Source organism: Opisthocomus hoazin, chromosome 4, assembly GCF_030867145.1.
Source record: "Opisthocomus hoazin isolate bOpiHoa1 chromosome 4, bOpiHoa1.hap1, whole genome shotgun sequence".
Classification (NCBI taxonomy): domain Eukaryota; kingdom Metazoa; phylum Chordata; class Aves; order Opisthocomiformes; family Opisthocomidae; genus Opisthocomus; species Opisthocomus hoazin.
In genome coordinates this window covers 84788528-84808546 of record NC_134417.1, presented here as the reverse complement: position 1 = coordinate 84808546, position 20019 = coordinate 84788528, and the positions used below count along the sequence as shown (strand labels likewise).

Genomic DNA, 20019 nt, shown 5'->3' with positions numbered 1-20019 from the left:
AAGTTTGAACGCACAGGCTTCCAGATCCTTAAAGGAAAAGAAACACAACAGGTAGAGCACTGAGGAAAGAGTTCTCTGGGAAAGCAGAAATATTCCTTGACACAAAGGAGTTCCAAAGAATAGCTAGCAATGGAACAGCGGGATCAGGACTAACAAAAGTGATGCCCGACACATCTGTTAGAACAGGCAGGGAAAATATTGTCCACAAGTTATATTCATTTTCCTCTTATGAATAAAAAAAGTCACTGCTCATCAGAAGTAAAAAATGTGACACAGTACCATTTGGTAAGTTTGTGGGGGAGAAGGGTTGAAAAGCTTTTGCTGTCTGTCTTACAGCAGTGTCTGTTCAGCCCACAGAAAAAAATTCCCAAGGCTGCAAAGTGAAAGACCACTCAGCAAGCGAGCAGAAAGCTACACCTCTAGTGGACACAAATATGTACCCAATAAAGTTGGTTACAATTTACCAAAGAAAATATTAAAGAATTGTTCAGGCTTAAAAAAAAAAAAAACAAGAACAAAAACCCCTGGGTTTAGACTGTACATACAAGTAAGTTTTAAATCACTATTTACTCAACTATAATAATCAAGAGAAGAAATCTAGGAATACTCTTCTGTATTAGAAAATTCAATTTTGTTTGAAATTCCTGGTTTCTATATTCCTGGTTATTACAGGATCTTTTCCCAGTTTGTTTCACAGTGGTTAGCAATATGGTGCTGGTGGGAAACTGCTCAAGAAGGACCACTAAAGGGCTGAAAACTTCTGCAAAAGATGAGTTAACTTATTTTAGTAAAATAACTTTTTTTATTAAAAACTTTCCTGGACTTCTAAAAGAACAACAGATTAGAGACATCCACCACCTACATATTTAACGAGAATGCTACAAAACACAAAAAAACTCTTGTATTTCCATTTTTAAAACTTGAAAAGGGTCAGTACACGTATTAGATAACTGTGCTTTTTTAACTCTGTACAATGATAAAGTCTAGCGTCTTCTGTATAGTTTAGAAACTCACTTTTTTAATAAAGTGAAAAGACTCTGAACCTGCTTAACATATTTCTTTCTTTTCATCTGTTCAGTGCCACAGGGCAGTAGCAAGTAGTGCAACACATGTTGATATTTTTGCAAAGCACCACATGACTCACTGTACCCTAACACACTCTATTAATCCTGTTTGGACAGCTGTGACTCCGCGTTTGTTAGCTGTGTGTTAATTGTTCCATCTTTTTTCTTCTTTTATTTATCTCTATGGCAAACTATTCAGGAATTTCATGTGTTAGTCGTCTTTTTTTTTTTTTTTTTAAAGTGAGTTTTACCATTAATCTGTTTCCTATGAGACAACAATGCACCCAGCACGTATACTTAGTTCCACAAAATCCGTTTATTATGAACTGTTAATCTCATAGACCATTAACAATTATTTTAATTTTTTTTAAACAAATGATGAATGCAGTAGCTTAGGGGACACAATACTAATGTTAAAATCCTATTCCAAACCACTAATTTTTCAACATAACATCTTGTTCTACATGCTAGAAATGTTTTGCTTCTCAGAACTTCATTGTACTGCCTATATTTTAGATCTGCACTACTTTAAATGCTTGAATTATTATTTTGCATTTCTATGAAGTTTTACTACAGATTTTTAAATCATGAGCTCTAGAGTGTGTATTTTAAGATACAACCCTCCAAAACGCATTACAGGTTTTTTTGTTTGTTATGGAAATTATCTAGTGAATCTAATAAAAATCATCATCTGTAGATGATGAAAATATAAAGCATGAAAAATATACAGTACAGTTTACTGGAAAATATTAACCACTCTTGATTTGACGGTATTCTGGTTGAAAAGAAAATCAGCTGCAGAACCACTGGGTAGACATTACTGGTCTGTGTAGCTGAGCTTAAACTCCTAAGCTTGTATTTCAGAGTCACACAGCCTGAGGTGACGATTTTTGGTTTGTTCTGTTTAATGTTCTTAAAGATATTCACATTAGCTGCAAGTATTCTGCGCTGCTTAAACACTTGCAACCTGACTTCAAGAATTCAAGCTGAAGATTACCTAATGAAACAAAGTGAAGATACAAAACATCCTGTCTTTCCAACTGGTTAAAATAGATTTTCTACTTCAAACGCTACTGCCACGTCTTAACAATAAAATCAGAACTTCCTCAGTTTTACTATGCTGGATTCCAAATTATTGTATTTGAAAACTGAAGTAACAAAGAACGCAAGCACATTATTTTAGGGAAAATGAAAGTAGCCTGGTATCATTGCTGCTAAACTTAATAAATGAAGAGTCATTAACTGTTTTTACAAAGACATTTGCACTACACGTTATTTCAAATTTTATACCTGAAATTGCCAAATGTATTTTTTCACAAAAACTGAGCACTGTAATTCCACAGTGAAGACGAAACTATTTTGTACTGCCATAACAAGCAGTCTCCATATCTATTCTTCTCATCATCTCCTGTTTGAAGGAATTTAAAATCTGACCTACCTTTGTAAAAAGAATATATTCTCTGGTAAATGCTTAATAGCTTTTGTTAGAATGTATGTTCTGTAGTTCATCTATGTAGAATGTATGTTCGACAGCTCTAAGCTTGGGTAGAAGAGAAGGCCACGCATACATGCTATTTCTATCAAAAGCGATGGCAAATTAAATACACACTGTGAAAGGTACAGCTACAGGCTATCCTTTTTTTTAAAAATACTCAATGAAACATCCTTTACTACAATGTTTTCTATTTCCATTTCACTTACCCAGTGTCCTTGACATCACTGGCAAAGCAGAGCTCAGCACCAAGATTGAGACACAGTTTCCAATGATCTGTTGGAAAGTGACAAACAGCATTTAAATTGTAAGTGGGATTGCTGAAGGAAAAAAAAAAAACCACACACCACCACACAACAAGATAAACAGTGGTCAAGATGAACAAGAAGAATTCTGGAAAGTTACATTCTTCAAACTGAACCCAAAGCAATTTACAATAACATATTGTTTGTCTTGCTTACTTCTGTCACACTTCTCCATATGGTGTTACACAGGATGAAGATGATCCAAGAGAAGAGTTAAAAAATACACCAAGTATGTAACCATTTGATTTTAATCAAAGTGTTACATACACTTTGATTCAAAATAATTCAAAACTACCATGCTGCAAAGCATCAAGTGTTTATTTCATTCCTGCAGACTTTTTATAAAAGACCCATTCCATGTGCTTAGAATAGATGACTGATACATCAGCTTAAGCTTTGTATGTAACTGCTTGCAGGATTAGCATTATTTAAAAAATTACAACAAAGAGCTTCCTTTCAATCGAACGCCTGTTGACTACTTTAAATAGTATGAAAAAATTCACAGCTGTTAGATGTTAACTAGATGTTACTCTAGTTTTTGTGAAGCCTTTATAAAGAGAAATTGAAACTTTCTCTCACAAGGGATCACTTCCTTCAGCTCTAATTCTATCAGAATTCAAAAGAAAAAAACACAAACAGAAAACTTCTTAAAAGTAGGTAGATATTGCTACGCTATTCCTGGTGTACTGTAAACAAATAACAGAAAACGTTGAGAACAGTACCACTCCCTACTACCTATCTACTATAACCATTCTATGGTTTTTACCTACATTCTCATTTCCAATAATTTAAGATAAAAATGTCTTTATCCATTACTTAAAGAAAAAAGACGACAAAACACACACAATGAAACATACTGAAAAAAGTAATTAAATTCAACATCTGTTCCTTGGTTACTGATCACCTCCCCTTATCAGCTGTGGGAATATTTTGCCAAAAACCCAAGCTGGTTCCTGCACATTAGGTAACAGCGTTTGTTATTTTGAAGCCAGGGCTAAATTGTAGAAAGTCAAATTAGCCTCAGACTGCAAAATGTTACTGAACAGACCTCCTCAGTCTCAGTTTAATTATTCAAATTTGAATTACTTTGTCTGTATTACTTCTAGCAACCAAGTTCTTCAGATTTCAAACAAGCTCGCTGAAGTACAGTTAGCACAGTCAAAGTTACTCATTAGCAATACGTTTCCTTTGAAAAAAGTTCTTTCACTAGCTTTTCTATAGCTAGTTAACAAGCTCTGCTATTCCCAGCTTTTTACAAGTGAATGGATGCCATCCAAACTAAACAGAGCACATCCTTTTTCCCACTCTATTCAGCAGTTTGAAAATCTTCCAGTTCGTGTTTACGCAGCTTACAAACAAATACTGATCACCGCAAATGAGCCATTCAGGGCAATTACTAACTAAAAGAATCAGTTTGTCTTGGGTGGCAAGAAAGCAAGGAGGGGGCCCTCGCCATCCCCGACTTCACCTCACCTTTGTCATAGTTGTGTCATCCTTCCTGGGAGTGAAATTTTCAAAAAACCGAAGACTGTAGAAGCCGACGACAGAGGACACCATAAGATAGCTGTGAGAATCAAGGAAAAAGGAACCTCCAAGGAATGCAAGTTTCACTCAAGTTCTCAGCAGTCTCCTAGAAGTCTTAAGAACCAAAGGAAAAACAAAAAAAAACAAAAAACACTTCAAGTGCTTGAGAAGGACTGACCTATCTCTTCCTTCCAGGCAAGTGTCTTAGTAAATTGCCAGTGTCCCAGAAAAGAAGACAGAATACTTGTTAACAGACAGAACTTTTAAAGAAAGGATACAAAATCAAAATGATTTCAAGTGCTGCTCCCACAAAACCAAAGGTGGATAGGGAGGCATTTCCTATTCCAGGCCCCTACAAGGAGAAAAATACTTTGCGCAATTTAATAAGATACAGGCAACTGTTCACAAAGGTAACTTCTACCAGGACCAAAAAACCTAACATCTTACATGAAATACAGCCTTTTCCCCATTCAGTATTCAAGGAGCATTCTGCTGTTCTAACCCTCAAGCCTGCCATCCCGTGCAACTGCACCAGCCAGCTTTCAGACTGGAGCGAAACACATTGCTAAGACAGAAGCTGTAACGAGTCGTTTTTCATGCACACTGCACCTACCCACCATGCTGCATTTTCTGGATACTCCATTCCTTCTGAAGCTAAAATGCGAGGTCTCAAAAGACGACGCTTCTAGCTGTTCGCAATACCACGGGCAGAGCGGCTGTCACCACTAAACATCTTTCACTGCTCTGCAAGCTCACTGAACGCTATAGGCAGGGGAAGGCACTGCCAAGTTAACAAAACCCTCCTCATGACTGAAGAAATTACGACTCAATCTGCTGTTCTTTACTTTCTTGAAGTATTTTTACCACAAAGGAGGAAAAAATGTCACAAATGTTACAAATGTTTTGTAAAAGGAACACAAACACAAGACAGGCTTTTCATATTGGTTTTTAACATGTTTTCTTGAATTGAACATTTCTGGACCGTATGAAAGTAGGAGACATGAGTAAAATGCAAACTCCAGATTACTGATTTACTTTACTGAATGACCGTATCTTCATAAAGGTTCTGGAGTAGTTCTATTAAGAACTCACTGTAACATGACATATAATAAATGTTTATGCATGCACAAGGCCGGAACCTAGAAGCAAAGTCAAGGTTGAGGCTCATTAGTTTCAATGTTATTAAAGCAGAAGTTCTCACTTGCTTTGGAGCCCTTACAAAAGTGTGTTACTGAAGTGACAAAAATCACGAGAGAAGTTTACTTTACCCCTGATCCCTTTGGCATGGCAGTCTCATCAACCAACAGGTAAAGAATGTTGAGAGCAACTAAGAGGACTGAGATGGACTACAAAAAAGTAGAAACAGTGTTGTTATTTAAAAGTATTCCACATTTAAAAAAATGTATACATTTAGCCTCACCAGATATCATAACGTTCTTTTAAAATCGTGAAGAAAAGTATGTCAACTTTGTTGTTTAAACACACATCACTCCAAAATTTTAAAACAATTCCCCCAAATGACCAAAGAATTCTTCGTACTTTTTGTTGGGGAAAAAGAAAAAAAGAGGAAAGATTCTTACCGTCTCAGTCAGTAGCAATATCATAACGGCTGGATAAACTAAATTCCTTTCCCAAGCAGAAGCTTTCTTCCGCCGTTCTGTTCAGAATAGAAAAACAGAAGTTTAATACTGCAGATCACATTAGAACAAAACAAATAAAAGTCATTCAGCTACCTGTAAGCTCTTGTTATAACTATAGGTAACAAAAGTAATCTTATCTGGAACCAACACCAACCAGTTCACGAAAATGTCCACCTTGAAGAGCTGTACAAAGCAATGCCAAAGATAAGAAACCTCTCTGGAGAAAGGCTGGGGAGACAAAGTCTTCCTTGTTTACAGGTATGTTTCACCGTAACATTTTTTCTACCTGACATACAGCAATTCTGTAAAGTTTAAAATATACGGAATTTAAAAATATGTTGTTTACATTTATACTTTAGTATGACCTAAAGGGACAGCAGGGAATTTCAAATATTTAAACCGTGTTTTCCTCTTCTAACATAAGGCAAGACAGACAAAACTAACTCACCGGACACCACTAGAGTGCCTAAAAAAAAAAACCAACAACTTTTTCTTACCACATTCTTAGTTTTGCACATAACACACCAATAAATGCAAAATCCTGCAAGCCTTTGAGTAAGTAAGGAGATTCCTGTTGAGTGGCTGCCATTACCAGAAATATCACTTTCCATTTTAAAAGTGCACAAACCTGCTAAGAATTATTTTAGTGTTCTTAGAAACAATTTGACTTTTATAGAAATAATTAAAAAAGAGAAAAGTAACATCTTATATTATCCCAAACAATCATAAGCATAACATTATATATGAAGAGATCGTGCTATTGAGCTCCACACAAGGAAATTAAGAGTGCTACAAATTCTCTAAAATTATATTAAAAATAAGATCCAAATCAGAATCCCTATTTAAATTTGTCTGTTAGAAGGGTGCAGTGATTCCCTGTGATGCATTTGTAGAAACTACGACAATCTGAAAGGACTGCAAATGCACAAATTTGGTTGAACAAACTGGAATCAGTCAAGTGACCGCTAGAAGCTAAATACAGTATCTTGAAGTCATTTATTAAACCGCAATCCCCAAGAAACAGTAGAAAAAAATTTATTACCTAGATTGGTTTTCTTGCTTTTCACTTTTTCAAGCTCCCATTCCAACTCTACTGTCTGGTATTCCACCGTGGAAGATACACCTTTTAAAACAGAAGACAGTATTTTCTTTTGGATGAGACTAACTATAGCACTGTAAGACACGCTGTGACAATTCTGATTTAGCAAGCACCACATTAGCACTTCTGGCTTCAAACCGCAGGTGTTTCTCTGAGACTCCTGAACTACTTTTGAAGGGAGAGGGCCTTAGTCAAGAACCCTCTCATTCTGTCTAACCAGAGAGCTTGACGCATCAGTGGTTTCCCAGCCTGTTCTGCTGGCCAGCTGCTGCACGGAGTAAGGGACCAGCTCCTGCTGAACTGCCGCCCAAGGCCAAAAACCAGTTACGGTGTGGCAGCCTGACACAGGATGGCTCAAGTGCCTCATTCTGGTGTCTCTATATCATCCCTGTATCAAGACGTAAAGAACCTCTCGATGCCCTGCAAGGGCATTATTATTTAGCAACTTTAAGACAAAGTGGACCTTTGCCTCCAGACTAAGTACGCTGGTGGCTAGAGCTCCAGTTTCAGCTTCGGCCTCTTCCTCCCTTTGCCCACTCCTTTTTACCCAGCAAACTCCGCTTCCATACTGCTGAGCGGGTTGCTGACGTACCTTCTCCTCGCATCAGTCTGCCTTTTCTGGTCAGCCTCCCTCTGACAACCACAATCGGATCGTCCTCACAACCACCCACGAGAGCACATCCTTTCGCTTTCCCTTTTAGAGTCTACAGTATACGCATGTCCCTGTTATGCGGCTCCTCAAACTCACCTCTACACCAGCTCAAAACTGACAACCATAATATTGATTCCTCTCTCCCTTGCTCATCTTCTGCCTGCAAGCTACTCTTCCTCCTTTCCCTACACACACCCTCCATCCTTCTCTTCAACTTCCCATTCTCTTCCAGCCACCCATCTTTTCCGGTGCAAGTGCACTGTGGTTTCTCTCCTTTGATTCCAGTTCCTCTACAAACACTGCACAGTGTTCAAGCACTGATACAGCTCCGATGTGCTGACCAGAGATCTGCTTGTTCAGTTCCAGTCTCATTATTTCCACTTGAGTCTTTACTCTTTGCAGTCACAAACTGGAAGTCTTCTTCCTGGGATAAGCAAGAAACACTCTCCACTCTCATCTTTGCCCCACTTGCATCCCTTTTATTTCTGAATAATCTCACCTGAAAATAAGTTATGCAGGCTCATATTTTCCCTGTCTATTCCAGGCCAATCTCAGTCTGCAAAAACAGAGTCTGTGGCAGTGACAGCTCAAGGTCTTAACAAACCCTAAGTCCCCTCTGCTACCTTCTTTCCTGATTTACACTGACACCCTTCACCCCTCGGCCATTCCCTACCCTTGGCCGCACCTTCGATTGCGGGCTAACCTGTAATAGCACCATGTTCCAAACACTTTTTTTTTTTTTTTAAACACCCTCTGATAAATTTCTATGAGATTAATAGTCTTGTCCAGATTTTTATTTCATATCTTGATCATGTGCCTATAAAAACTAAATAGCACTTTGGTTGCTGGCACACTAACACTACTTTATATTCCAGTCTCTTTATTTCCTTATTTTCTGTTGTCTGCTCATCCATCCAGGAATCTCAGCACAAGGTAAGAAGGTAAATTTCTCATCCCATGCAGCCCACGCATTCTCCATATTCCAGCACAGTGAGGCCCTACCTGAAAACCAAGATATACAAGAGTATTTCTCGGACTTTTTTTAAACTTTTACTCTTTTTATTTCAGAGTATTCATACTGATTTGTTCAATGCAGTCAAGGAGGCATCCAACTGTTTCAAAAAAATTTTAAATGTTTAATTAGCTGCTTCTTTCACACACATTTTTGCATTTAACACATAACCTCTGTGCTATGCCTAAACACTTCTCTTTGGTATCAGTGATATAATGTGTATGTGCTAATATTTGCAGTGGCTTCAAACATATAAATATCTCAAATCCCAGGACTAACCAGTGTAACCTACAAATGCTGTTTTGTAACAACTTCTATTCACTTGAAGTGCCTGCAATACGAATGCCAGTTTAATTTCTTAGTGTTTAAACCAGTAATTATAATATGGGGGGTGGGTTAGAAAAGGTGGGTTTTTTAAAAAAAAAAAAGTTTTCATTATCATTACGAAAATAAGCTTCTGTGTTCATTCCCTCTGAAAAAAAATCTAAAACATGTTTTACAGAATGACTAATCACTATGAGTTAAGAAAAAGGATAGCTATATAGAGCTCAGTGGATAAAGTCTCCAGAATGGAAGTCTTTAAATGGAAGCAGCTGAAGAAGCAAGAAAATTCAGGTTAGCGTTTGACATTTTCTTCTTCTCCATAATTGATTTAGGGGTCTCTGATGAAAAGCTTTATTCAAGATATATGTTGTTTCCCCAACTCAGTATAAAAATCCAGAGCTCAACACACTGATATTCATAGGAATCTTTCCAACAAAGTCAGTGTGACCACATTAGGTCCCTAAGAGACACTCCAGTAGAAATTCTGAATCATATTTCAGCACTGTTGCAGTTCCTCCTTAAAAACAGTGGCAAACAACAGGTTGCTACACAAAAGGATATTTTACAAGAGGGGAAGGCAAAGTTTCAGATCAGTCAAAAGCGTATTTGAAAAGGATGCAGCTAAATTCTTAAAAGCTCTATAACATTAGCTTTATTTCAAACGCGCACAAAGTTCAATGTCAGCACTGTCTAGCCAATAAATCAAATTGGTAGACGAGACTTGTTTGGACTAGCAATGAAAAGTTAGAAGGGATTCTCCAAGAAAGCCACAAAGCAGCTCATTTAAGGTCAATTTAACGGTATTATTCTGTTTTTCTTCCAGCCCCGACATAAGATTTCAGTACCTCAAAGGAAATTGTAAGAGTATCTATTTGCATTCCCCCTAGGTGATTGGCAGTTCAACACCAATTAGTTCAAAATTACACTGTTACTAGCGTGCAATAAAAACAACACCTTTCATCTTCCTTACATAGGTAAGGATACCTTCAGAGCCAATAACTTTGATCAAGTAAGTATTTTTGATCCTACCCCACCCGTCTCTTTGGATTCAGGAAAACTAATAGCTGAAGGCAACTTTTTTCTTTTAATATAAAAAAGTCCCAGCTTTATTCTTCGACTGTAGGAGTGATGTGGGTACTGAAATATAATACACTGGAAACAAACATTTTCCCAAAGCTCCATTTTCCCAAAGCCCAGTATCTCTTCAATAGATAAAAATACTAGGGTAGATAACACGATCAAGCTTTCCCCTCCCTCCTCCTCCCATTTTCAATAACACACTGCAGACATCAGAGATGGAAGAAAATTAGCTTCCACAAAGAAGACAGGCAGTTTCAGAGTTAGATTTATTTTCAAATTTGAAGAGCTTTACCGAATACTCTATCAACTGCATCACTGCCACAATAGTTACATCTATATGAATCAAGGAGGGCACCCGCTCACACAGCTACATTATTTTCGTCCTCCAAAAACAGAGGCTTTTCCCAGCCTCTTCAGCGGGAACAGCGATTCATGCTACACCCTCCCTATGCCCAGGCACAGCCTGAGGAAACATTAATTAGGACAGGGTAAAGCTGTGCTAGGAGCGTGACAGCAATTATTCCACCAAGAAAAAAGAAAAGTCATCATTGACAATCACCAAGTATTACTTAAGCCTGTTGCTCTAGTCATCTTCAGTTTTAATGAAAATTCAACTGTTTGGTTATACATGAAAATGGAGTGTTTATTCAGAACACTTCACTACCAAACTGTCCCACAGGTTTACTTAGGCACACATATTTCCATCACCACAACTGTGGAAGAGATGCAATAGCCATGACACAATTCACCAGTAGCCTAATGTATCTGCTCCGATACATCAGCAAAACGTTAAGTCACAGAATACGGCCTCTAACACCACGCCACTACATCTGCTGATGCTATTCGCACCACATCTCCATTTGTACACATTTTTAAAAACACAATAAACATGATAAGCATCAGTCTTCATAGTTCTGGCAAAAATAGTATCTATTTTCATAGCATAATTTGCATGTATTAGAAAGACTTCTGGCAGCAAAGATGAAGATTTCCATGCTTGCCACATAAATGAGAACCATACTTATAATGACTAAAATAATTACTCACAAAAATCTTGCAGAGCATCTTCTTGGGCATATAACATATTGCCCTCCACCTACATGCTATATCCAAGTTTAGAATTTTATTTACCTCTCAGCTTAAGTCCATTAATTTTCTCTATACACCAACATATGGTTTTTCAAGCGTTCCTTCAGATGGTGTCAATACCATTCCCTCAGCATGTGAAACAGAAGAATTGTTCCCTCTCCTGTCCAAGGACAGCTCAGCCTCACATCTTTCAGCCTAGCTCTGTGGAACATGGGTGGGTTGCAGTTCCACTTTACGGTGAACACGAACCGATTCACTGAAGGAGAATCCAGTCTTTCGGCTCGCAGCTAGGGGAGCCACCTGCACACGTCCTACATCCAGATCCATTTAACAGATGCCTACAAACAGACCAGCTCCACCTCATGAGTGCTACTACTGAATTCTGAGGAACTGCTGAAAACCAGCAGACAATCATCACCTAAATAACCACATTATCTACCTGAATAGTGGAAAGCACTCTGCACTACTAATAGATACCTGAAAAACTACTGGGTCATCTTTCTGTATCACTTTTCTTGTACATAAGCACAATCACCATGACAACATAAAATATTCAGTAACAAATATTTTACAGTTGCTAGCTAACTTCAAACACACAGCACAATTATAATTACCCCACAACAGCTTCAAAGACATTCATGTCTGTATGTGTACGCCTATATATATGCATGTCAGTATAAAAACCTAAGCTCCCAAAACAGCAGAGGTGAACATTACTTTTAAACTGAAACCATGTCTGATTTTAGCACAAACAAGTCACTACTCCTCAACAAATTTTATATGCTGGAATAAAGACTATCACCACCATCTACTGTTATCAAAGGTACTTTCCCTGACCAAGCAATTTCGAAAGGAGATTTACCAAGACTTGAAAGAAGAAAAGATTGAGATACATGACAGAAGACTGAAGAGTAAGAGAGAAGGTCAGGAAATGAAGAAAATTAAGGCTAAAAATAAGTCACAAGATAACACAACCGTAGATGTGTCATGACATGACTACTCTTTGGTTTTCCAACCTGAAGCAATTGTATAAATTCTGATGGATGGCTTCTCCATGCAGTTAAAAGCAATTCAGAAGAGAATTTGTACAACATGATTTCCAGGTTTACAGAAATTATATATTTTTCCATAACTGGTGCCTGCCATGCTGCAATACTCTTTCTCTTAGAAGCCAAACCTTCATACTGCTTTTGAAATACTTCAACAAAGAAACACCTTATCAAGAAGTGCAAAACTGTAATACTAAATACAAGAAGTCTAAAATATTTGGACAGTCACTGTAATAATTAATAGAATTATTAAAATTATTAAATTCACCAAATAGCTCCTAGAATATAAAGGAGTGCTCTGCTGTATAATAAATTATTACCGAAGATTCTAAATAATGATGAGCTGAAACAGAGAAAAATCCTCCAAATAAAAAACAAAAGTCATAATGCAGGAAGTTGAGTCACTTGCTCACTGTTCCCTGTTCTTCAGGCAAAGCTAAAATACAGTCATTTACCAACCCAAAATATTCTGCAGTAAGGGTGTTGGGTCTGGTCAACTACCCAATTTGCTTTCTCAGTCTCAGAATATTCACATACCAGAGCCAATGAACATGTTAAAAGCCAACACAAAGCAAACCAACACACACGAACCAATCTTGAACAACACAGTGAGGAATGAAATGGCAGCCTAGAATGATTGTTACACACCAAGATGTTGAAATTTTCTATTTTCAGAGAAAGGGTTACGTAACTGTGAGATCAGTGTTCATGACCAGAACCACTCTGTAGCTGAAGCAGTATCGGAACAAGCATACCATTAAGCCTCCTCTGAATCGCTTCTTCCTCTAAAGTGATGATATACATCTGCTCGTCTAGGTCTTCAAGGATCTGTATTTGGAAACAGAAACATGAGCTGAGTATCACAGTCACTTGTTTTTCTGACTGCACTAATCTAGTCAGGTTTGGTTTTTTCTAGTAACCTCTATTTTAAATACATAGTCTACAACTTCACAATACTGATACAAATAAGAACTCCATGAAACATTATTCCACTCCGTTACAGATCTACTTCTTTACTGTAAGCAAGCCTTCTGTTAAGTTTTCATTTCAGGTTACATCTCATATGTTCAGTTTCAAACTAAAGAGACTTAGGGAACAGAGGAAGGGCAGTACATGTGACATGCTCAAATCATTTCTAGGGAAAAAATTAACCTATCCACCTTCATACTCAATTTGATTTAAATAAAACAACTGCAGATTTTGAAAAAGTACATTGAGTCACTTTCCACATAAGCCAGTATTTCAGTTTCTTTGTATTTTGAGGGTTGAACTGACTAACAAAAAGGAATGCAAGACCTAAGTGCATCCAAATTTTAGCAGATACAAACTAGGAAACATGATAGCAAAGTCACTAGACCACTTGCACACGGCACAAACGTCTCCCTTCCCTCACAGCACTCAGTACAAGCACAGCAGAGTACTGATGTATAAGAAGTTCGTACAGATGCCAACCACCTACATTTCACCCATCTAAGAACAGGTACCCCGAGGTACCCTTCTCATCATCCAGCCTTAGTTTAGTCTTGTATCCTTTGTTCCTGAACTCAGAACAGACCCATGCCTTTCAGGTATTTGCAAAACAGATAAAATAGGCAGTACTGGCAGTAACTATTAATACTAGTAGCAGTTCTATAAACTGGAAAAATCAGTGGAAGTCTATACTATTAAAAAAACTTCTTCTCTGGAAGAAAACAGGCTTTTGTGGTATATGAAAAATTTTAAACAAGTACATAAATATTGACCATGGAAACGCCAATGAAGAGAGAGTTATGGAGAAGTGCAAGTGTTCTAAAAGAAAGTACCCTCAGGCCATTCTACCTCCTAACAGATAGCACACAAGGACAGATTTGTGTAACACTTACTGTTGGCTTCACCAGCAACTGACCCATTACTGTAAACATCCGTGAAAGTCCCACTGGCGTGCATACTGCAGAGGAGGAAAGATTATGGAAAACAGTGATGTGCAAGTCAAAGCCCAATTTTCATTTGGATGTTCAACATGTTATTCCACATATAACCAAGTACGGTTTTGAAGAGAACTGCGAGAGCTTCAAACTCCAACACCGACTTTAAAACACATTGCTATCACACAGATTTTGAACATGACAAGCATCTCTCCCCTCCAAAAGCATAACTGAATTTTTTGTTAACAAGGAATACCATATAATCAGGTATCTTTAACTTCCTCAAGTAATTATTTATTCAAAGCATGTGGCACCAGCGGCTATGTCTACACCAGTAAATTCAGCAGTGCCAGGATACATTCCTGGGCATTAAGACTTGATTGTCTGCTCCAGTACATTGCTAGAACTATCCCTGACATGATTTGCCCTGGGCCAGTCAGCACTTTCCCAGACAATTCCCAGGTGCAGCTCCAGAGTTCGTGCAGTCCAGGAACCATTCTCATGAGGCAGCACGCGTACACAGCCACCTTCTGCAAACTGCAGTATCACGGATGGAATGACAGTAGCTGGTCACAGCACTGGAGAACGTCTCAGGCACATCTAATCTATTAGCACAGGTGTAGCTGTAAGGTCAAGAGATCCTGAAGCTGCTTTGCTCTGAAAGTTATACCACAACTTCAGTTGACAGCAGGCTCAGCTACCAGGTTTTAAGCTACTTTTCTATCAGATAACATCTGGCCCTTTTTTATCATAGCCTGGTGATGGTTTCCAGGTATTTTGCATATAGGTTTGTTGGGAGAAAGGCTAAAACCATGATAATAAAAAAATGTTAGTAAAAATCAACAGTTTAGGGAGAACAACCTTCAAACACTGAAGTGTGTAGGAGATGGAAGGAGTTTGTAACAGCATGAACGAGGATATACATTTATAGTTTCCACTGTAATAAAACTGTGTTGTCAAAAAAAGGAGAAGCACACTAGGTTTTACAGTGAGGATTAATTTATTTTTTACTAACTAGTGTTTCACTATGACTACTATATATTACAAGAAAAATACAAGAGTGTATTCAAAAAGGCTAACTTGAGCTAGTCTTGCTTTCCTACGGAGGAAGGCTGCAGGAAGAGAAGACAGAAAGGAAGCAATTCTCTGAATCACCACTGCAATAAGCCTTACTGATACACTGCTTCAGCAATTAAGCCAGCTGAAGAACTAACGAAGCTCCACCCCAGCATCCACCACGTTCCCACTGCTGTATGCTGCTACCCTTTCAGCTACACAGGTACAACAGCTTAGAGGGCCTTAGACAACTTCAGCCATTTACTTGTACAAATCACAAATAAATTCTAAAAATTGGCATTTAATCCCAATTATTTTGGCAAACTGGTTTACAATGGCCCCAAAACGCATGCAGCTTTGCTGAAACAAACTGCAAGACACATGTAGGAATTTTGTAAGCCAGCTTCCCCATTAAAGCATCCAGCAACTGTCATGAATCACGCTCTTGAACAGCCTACAGGAGACATTCAGAACCACCTTTTTTTTTTTTCACCCCCTCTAATTCCCTCCTCTCCCCAAATAAATTAGATTTAGGAATCTCCACATACAGACAACCTAAGGAGACTCACCAAAGTGTCTGTGAGCAACACCTTTCAGAGACAGGTCTGCTTAGTTTTAAGGAAGTCGTCCCCCCCCCCCTTTCTCCACAGCAACAGCCCTGTAAGTGTTAGCTGTAAACCTGTAAGGCCTGGAGAACAGGTGAAGCCATGATAATCTAGAAAGGGCTGTCCCCCTCTCATCAATTTTCTAGAATTTATTTGGGGAGGATGGGGGTGTGCTGAAATTATAAGTGGGATTTCGAGCCTTCCATTGTCTTTACTATTCCCCTAAATACAGATGACTGAACTCTGGCTAGGACTGACCGGTATAAGGTTGGGGTTTTTTGCTGCATTTATTTCATAGGATCGTTTACTGAATATAGGACAAACTAAGTATTCCAAAACAACTATCTCTCCACACTACTGACCTCCTGCAGACATTTCATTTAGAAACTGTGTTATTTTTTGCAGAATGGAGTCCCTATTTTTCAAATACTTGCTTTAAGAAGTCAAAAATTTAAATTATTTTGGGTGAGGTGTGAAGTTCCTCAAAACCTGAAAATGTAAGGTAGCATTTGTTCACAAACTTCATTTACATCCAAGTTTAAACTTAAGAATGAAAACCACTACGATTTTTCACACTCTTAACTTTCACAATCTTAATTTTCACAATGGAAAATGGTTTCCTTTAATCTTCAAAAAAATACACATTCATCTTTTGGAACAATCAGGAAAACACTTACACAGAAGTAACAAGCATCCCATCAGTGATATACAGGAATATAAATACGGGAGGTAGAATTCCCAGAGGTCTGTAAAGCAAATATTGGGCACAGTCTTAGCCTATTACAAGTAAGATACTTATGTCACAAACACATCTGAATTAACTACTTTTTTTAAGCGTTCAGGATTGAACAATTGTATTTTCAAGTATAAGCTAAGAATTAGTCAGTTGATAACCCTGCCGGCAACTAAATCCAAAGTACTTTAGACTTTAGCTTGAAAAATATCTTCAGCTTTTATCACTCAAGTCACTTGTTTTTAACGTACCTTGTGTCCACATGAACGTGGAACTTCTTAGCATGCTAAAAATGGATTTAACATAAAAAATGGTATTGGCTAAATTAATACAGCTTCTTCACAACCTGTGCAACACTCACATAGCATATATTAGAAATACATTTAGTTGAAAATATCTATTTCCATAATTAAAATGAAACTAGCGTCATGTATTTTAAATTCCATACCATACAAAGACTCCATACTGGCAGCATCATTGTCTATGAGGGCCGAAGCCACCCATACGATTCCAAGGATAAGCAGTGCAAGAAGAATAAGCATTACAAGGGTTTCCAGAATGCGTGCTCTGATGCCCTGTGGGCAGAAGAGGGGACAGTGAGGAAAAAACACAGCCAAGAACTTTGAATCGGATATTTTCAAACATAAGAAAACTATAAATAAATAGCAGTCCCTTCTTCCTAGATATATACTCACATTTTATCATTCAGACAAAAGCATAACATGTAATTCACATTTAAAAGGCAGTGCACAAGAAAAGGAAGTACTTATGGCTTTATCGTGCCCAGATTGCGTTTTTCCCCTTAAAACCACAGAAAAATGTTTTAAATTGCATATGCCTTACAGTTCTCATTAATCTCATTATTCCATAAAGTATTCTTTATACCATACGATTCTGCTCGAGCATTTTTAAAAGATGGATTACTTTCCTAATACTTTCAGCAAAGAAAGGGGATTAGCAAATTTTTATCTATGATTCCAATCATGGGAATGGAAAGCCAATTATGGCAAACAGCCAAATGGCCCAGCACGCATTAAACCCTGCGCAGGTACGATGCACCAATTTAATTAAAATACATTCTTCAACTGCAATGGCTTCTGCACCGTTCCTGACAGTCTTCAGAGCCCTCAAGTGTACAGTCGCAGCACTGCTCGCTCTCTGTCTGCCCACACACTGCTGCTGCATCCATGACCTCCCACCTTTGCATCCTCCACGCTGCACAAGACACGAACATCTCGCTTACAACACACACAAATCACAGGCCTACAGGGTTATACCACAGCATTTGCTCTTGAGCCTAAAAATGTAACAACGTTCTAATAGTGGAGTGCTAGATTTGCAAATGTAAACATATCAAATAATACATAATATCATCTTTAATTTTTTTTTTTACTAGTGTTTTTAACACTAAATGCCCTAATATCAAGCAATAGCGCTGCTGGCACACTTTCTTCAGACATCCTTGCCATTAAGGAACCATCAGATTGCTGTTCACGTAACAATTTTACTTATATTTTTCTTCATTTGCCAGTATACAAGCAAGCCCAATCTTTCGTTTCTCACACAGGTTCACCCCAACTTGGACATATTCCACTGAAAAGTCTACTTTATACTTAAAAGGTGAAAGCTTGTTTCACTTTATTGTTTGTCTACTTTTATTACCTCTCTTCTTCCCTCACTGCTTAACAGAAGAGGGTAATCTTTACATGACGTTTACCCTGAACATTACGCTCCCTGCATAGCCACTGCATCCAGCCATGAATGAGGACCCTCAGGCATCCTAACCGTGAGCATTGATCTCTTCTAGCACACCAGTTCCTCTCTGCCATCAGAACAGCTAAAGTAGCACGAAGGAGAAACAGACCAAAAGAGACCTTCACAAAACTCCCCTCAAGGCTTAAGTGGGCAGATTAAGTCCAACTCCACAAAGGATCTCAAACATCAAATTTCCAATTAAAGGTAGTATGGATAGTATATGGATTTACTCCTAGAATATCTTTTGTGTATAAGAAAAGTGTCTGTGAGGTTGTTAAAAGCTACTAAAATGTTGTTTTTGTAGTGCTCAAACTAGCTTTCAGTTTTCCATGAGTTATTTTGAAGGTGAGCATTTAAGTCAAATATACATATCTGAAGATTAAATAGCCATATGTTTACTAGTAAAGTTTTGAACTTGAGCAGTAAGTTACCAGTAAACAAACAGCTTCCAGTCTATGTACTAAGCACTGATACAGAGCCTTCATGTTGCAACAGAAGTAGTCACAGGATTGGAAGAAAACCCAAAACATTCAAGGATGCATGCACAGAGATCTGCTTCAAGCTTTCCAAAAACCTTGAAGAGCCCCTTCCTCTCCTAGGCAGAGGAGAATATACAGCTACTTTCTGGGTTTCTGAAAGCCTTAGAAATCCACAGAAAGAGGATTCCTTACTTCCCTACTGTGAGACACATGCATAAATCTCAGCCTCTCTGACTTCAAGTTTCACAGCAACAGATTCTTCTGGACAAACCTGGAAAACATTTCATTTTACATGGTGACCTGAACACCAAATCCTCCTCCCTCAGGTGGAGTTGCTCAATTGTCAAAACAGGCAAACAACAAATACACTGTGATGCAAACAGGCAACTGTAAATAACATTTTTTCATATTTACTGCAAGTGTTCTCTGAAGACAGGTAAGATTAAGACAATACAAATAATACTCTCTCAATAAGAGAGATAACCACAGCAAGTATGCAGAGGTAATCACTGCTTTTGGACAAAAGTACCATTGGCACAAACTCTAGAAAAAGCCAGCTGGTTGCCTAATGAGTCTTCCCCATTTTCTGGTTTCCACACTAGTTTAAACAATCTTTGATTCTCAGAAAGTTGGATCAATCTCCTTCTGTTCTCACTAGTCACACCTATGTGACGCATCACCAATACTGCAGTCTCACGTATGTACTGAAAAGCAGGACCCACAGTTCACTCTAAGGGCGGAACAATTTTCATATTGCACAGCACACACAATAGGATTCACACACTTATGATCATTTAAAAATAGTAAAGTAGTTCTGTTTTGAAGAACTTCAGTGAAGTGACTAGATAGAAGATTCTGTCACAGGCACTTATGAATATCTGGTAACAGTCCAGCATTTAAAAAAAAAAAAAAAACACAACTATGCTTAAAGCATATAGGTAAATACTTCCATCTCAATTAGGCACCCATAAGACTGTGCCCTATTAAAACATTTACGTTCCAGGCACGCTAGTTCATACTTACATACATTAATGTACCTGTCAAACAGCTGCTCTTTGTAAGGAATGAAAGGTACAGAACTTCCCAATGCGCACACGTACACAGAAAACCTCTGGAGAATCACCGAACAGCTGAAGCTGGCAGGGATCTCTGGAGGT

At 38.1% G+C, this 20019-nt stretch overlaps 1 protein-coding gene across 1 annotated transcript in view; it reads right to left on the bottom strand.

The window, feature by feature from the left end:
* Positions 1-20019, bottom strand: part of LMBR1 (limb development membrane protein 1) — a 72903-nt gene that overhangs the window by 7821 nt on the left and 45063 nt on the right. Inside the window, exons 6-15 of the mRNA XM_075419766.1 lie at positions 17077-17203; positions 16573-16641; positions 14193-14257; positions 13086-13158; positions 7068-7148; positions 5966-6042; positions 5654-5731; positions 4664-4737; positions 4335-4425; positions 2766-2832 (exon numbers count right to left, since the gene is read on the bottom strand). Of these exons, the coding sequence (XP_075275881.1) occupies positions 2766-2832; positions 4335-4425; positions 4664-4737; positions 5654-5731; positions 5966-6042; positions 7068-7148; positions 13086-13158; positions 14193-14257; positions 16573-16641; positions 17077-17203 (802 nt within the window). The remainder of the gene's footprint in view (positions 1-2765; positions 2833-4334; positions 4426-4663; positions 4738-5653; positions 5732-5965; positions 6043-7067; positions 7149-13085; positions 13159-14192; positions 14258-16572; positions 16642-17076; positions 17204-20019) is intronic.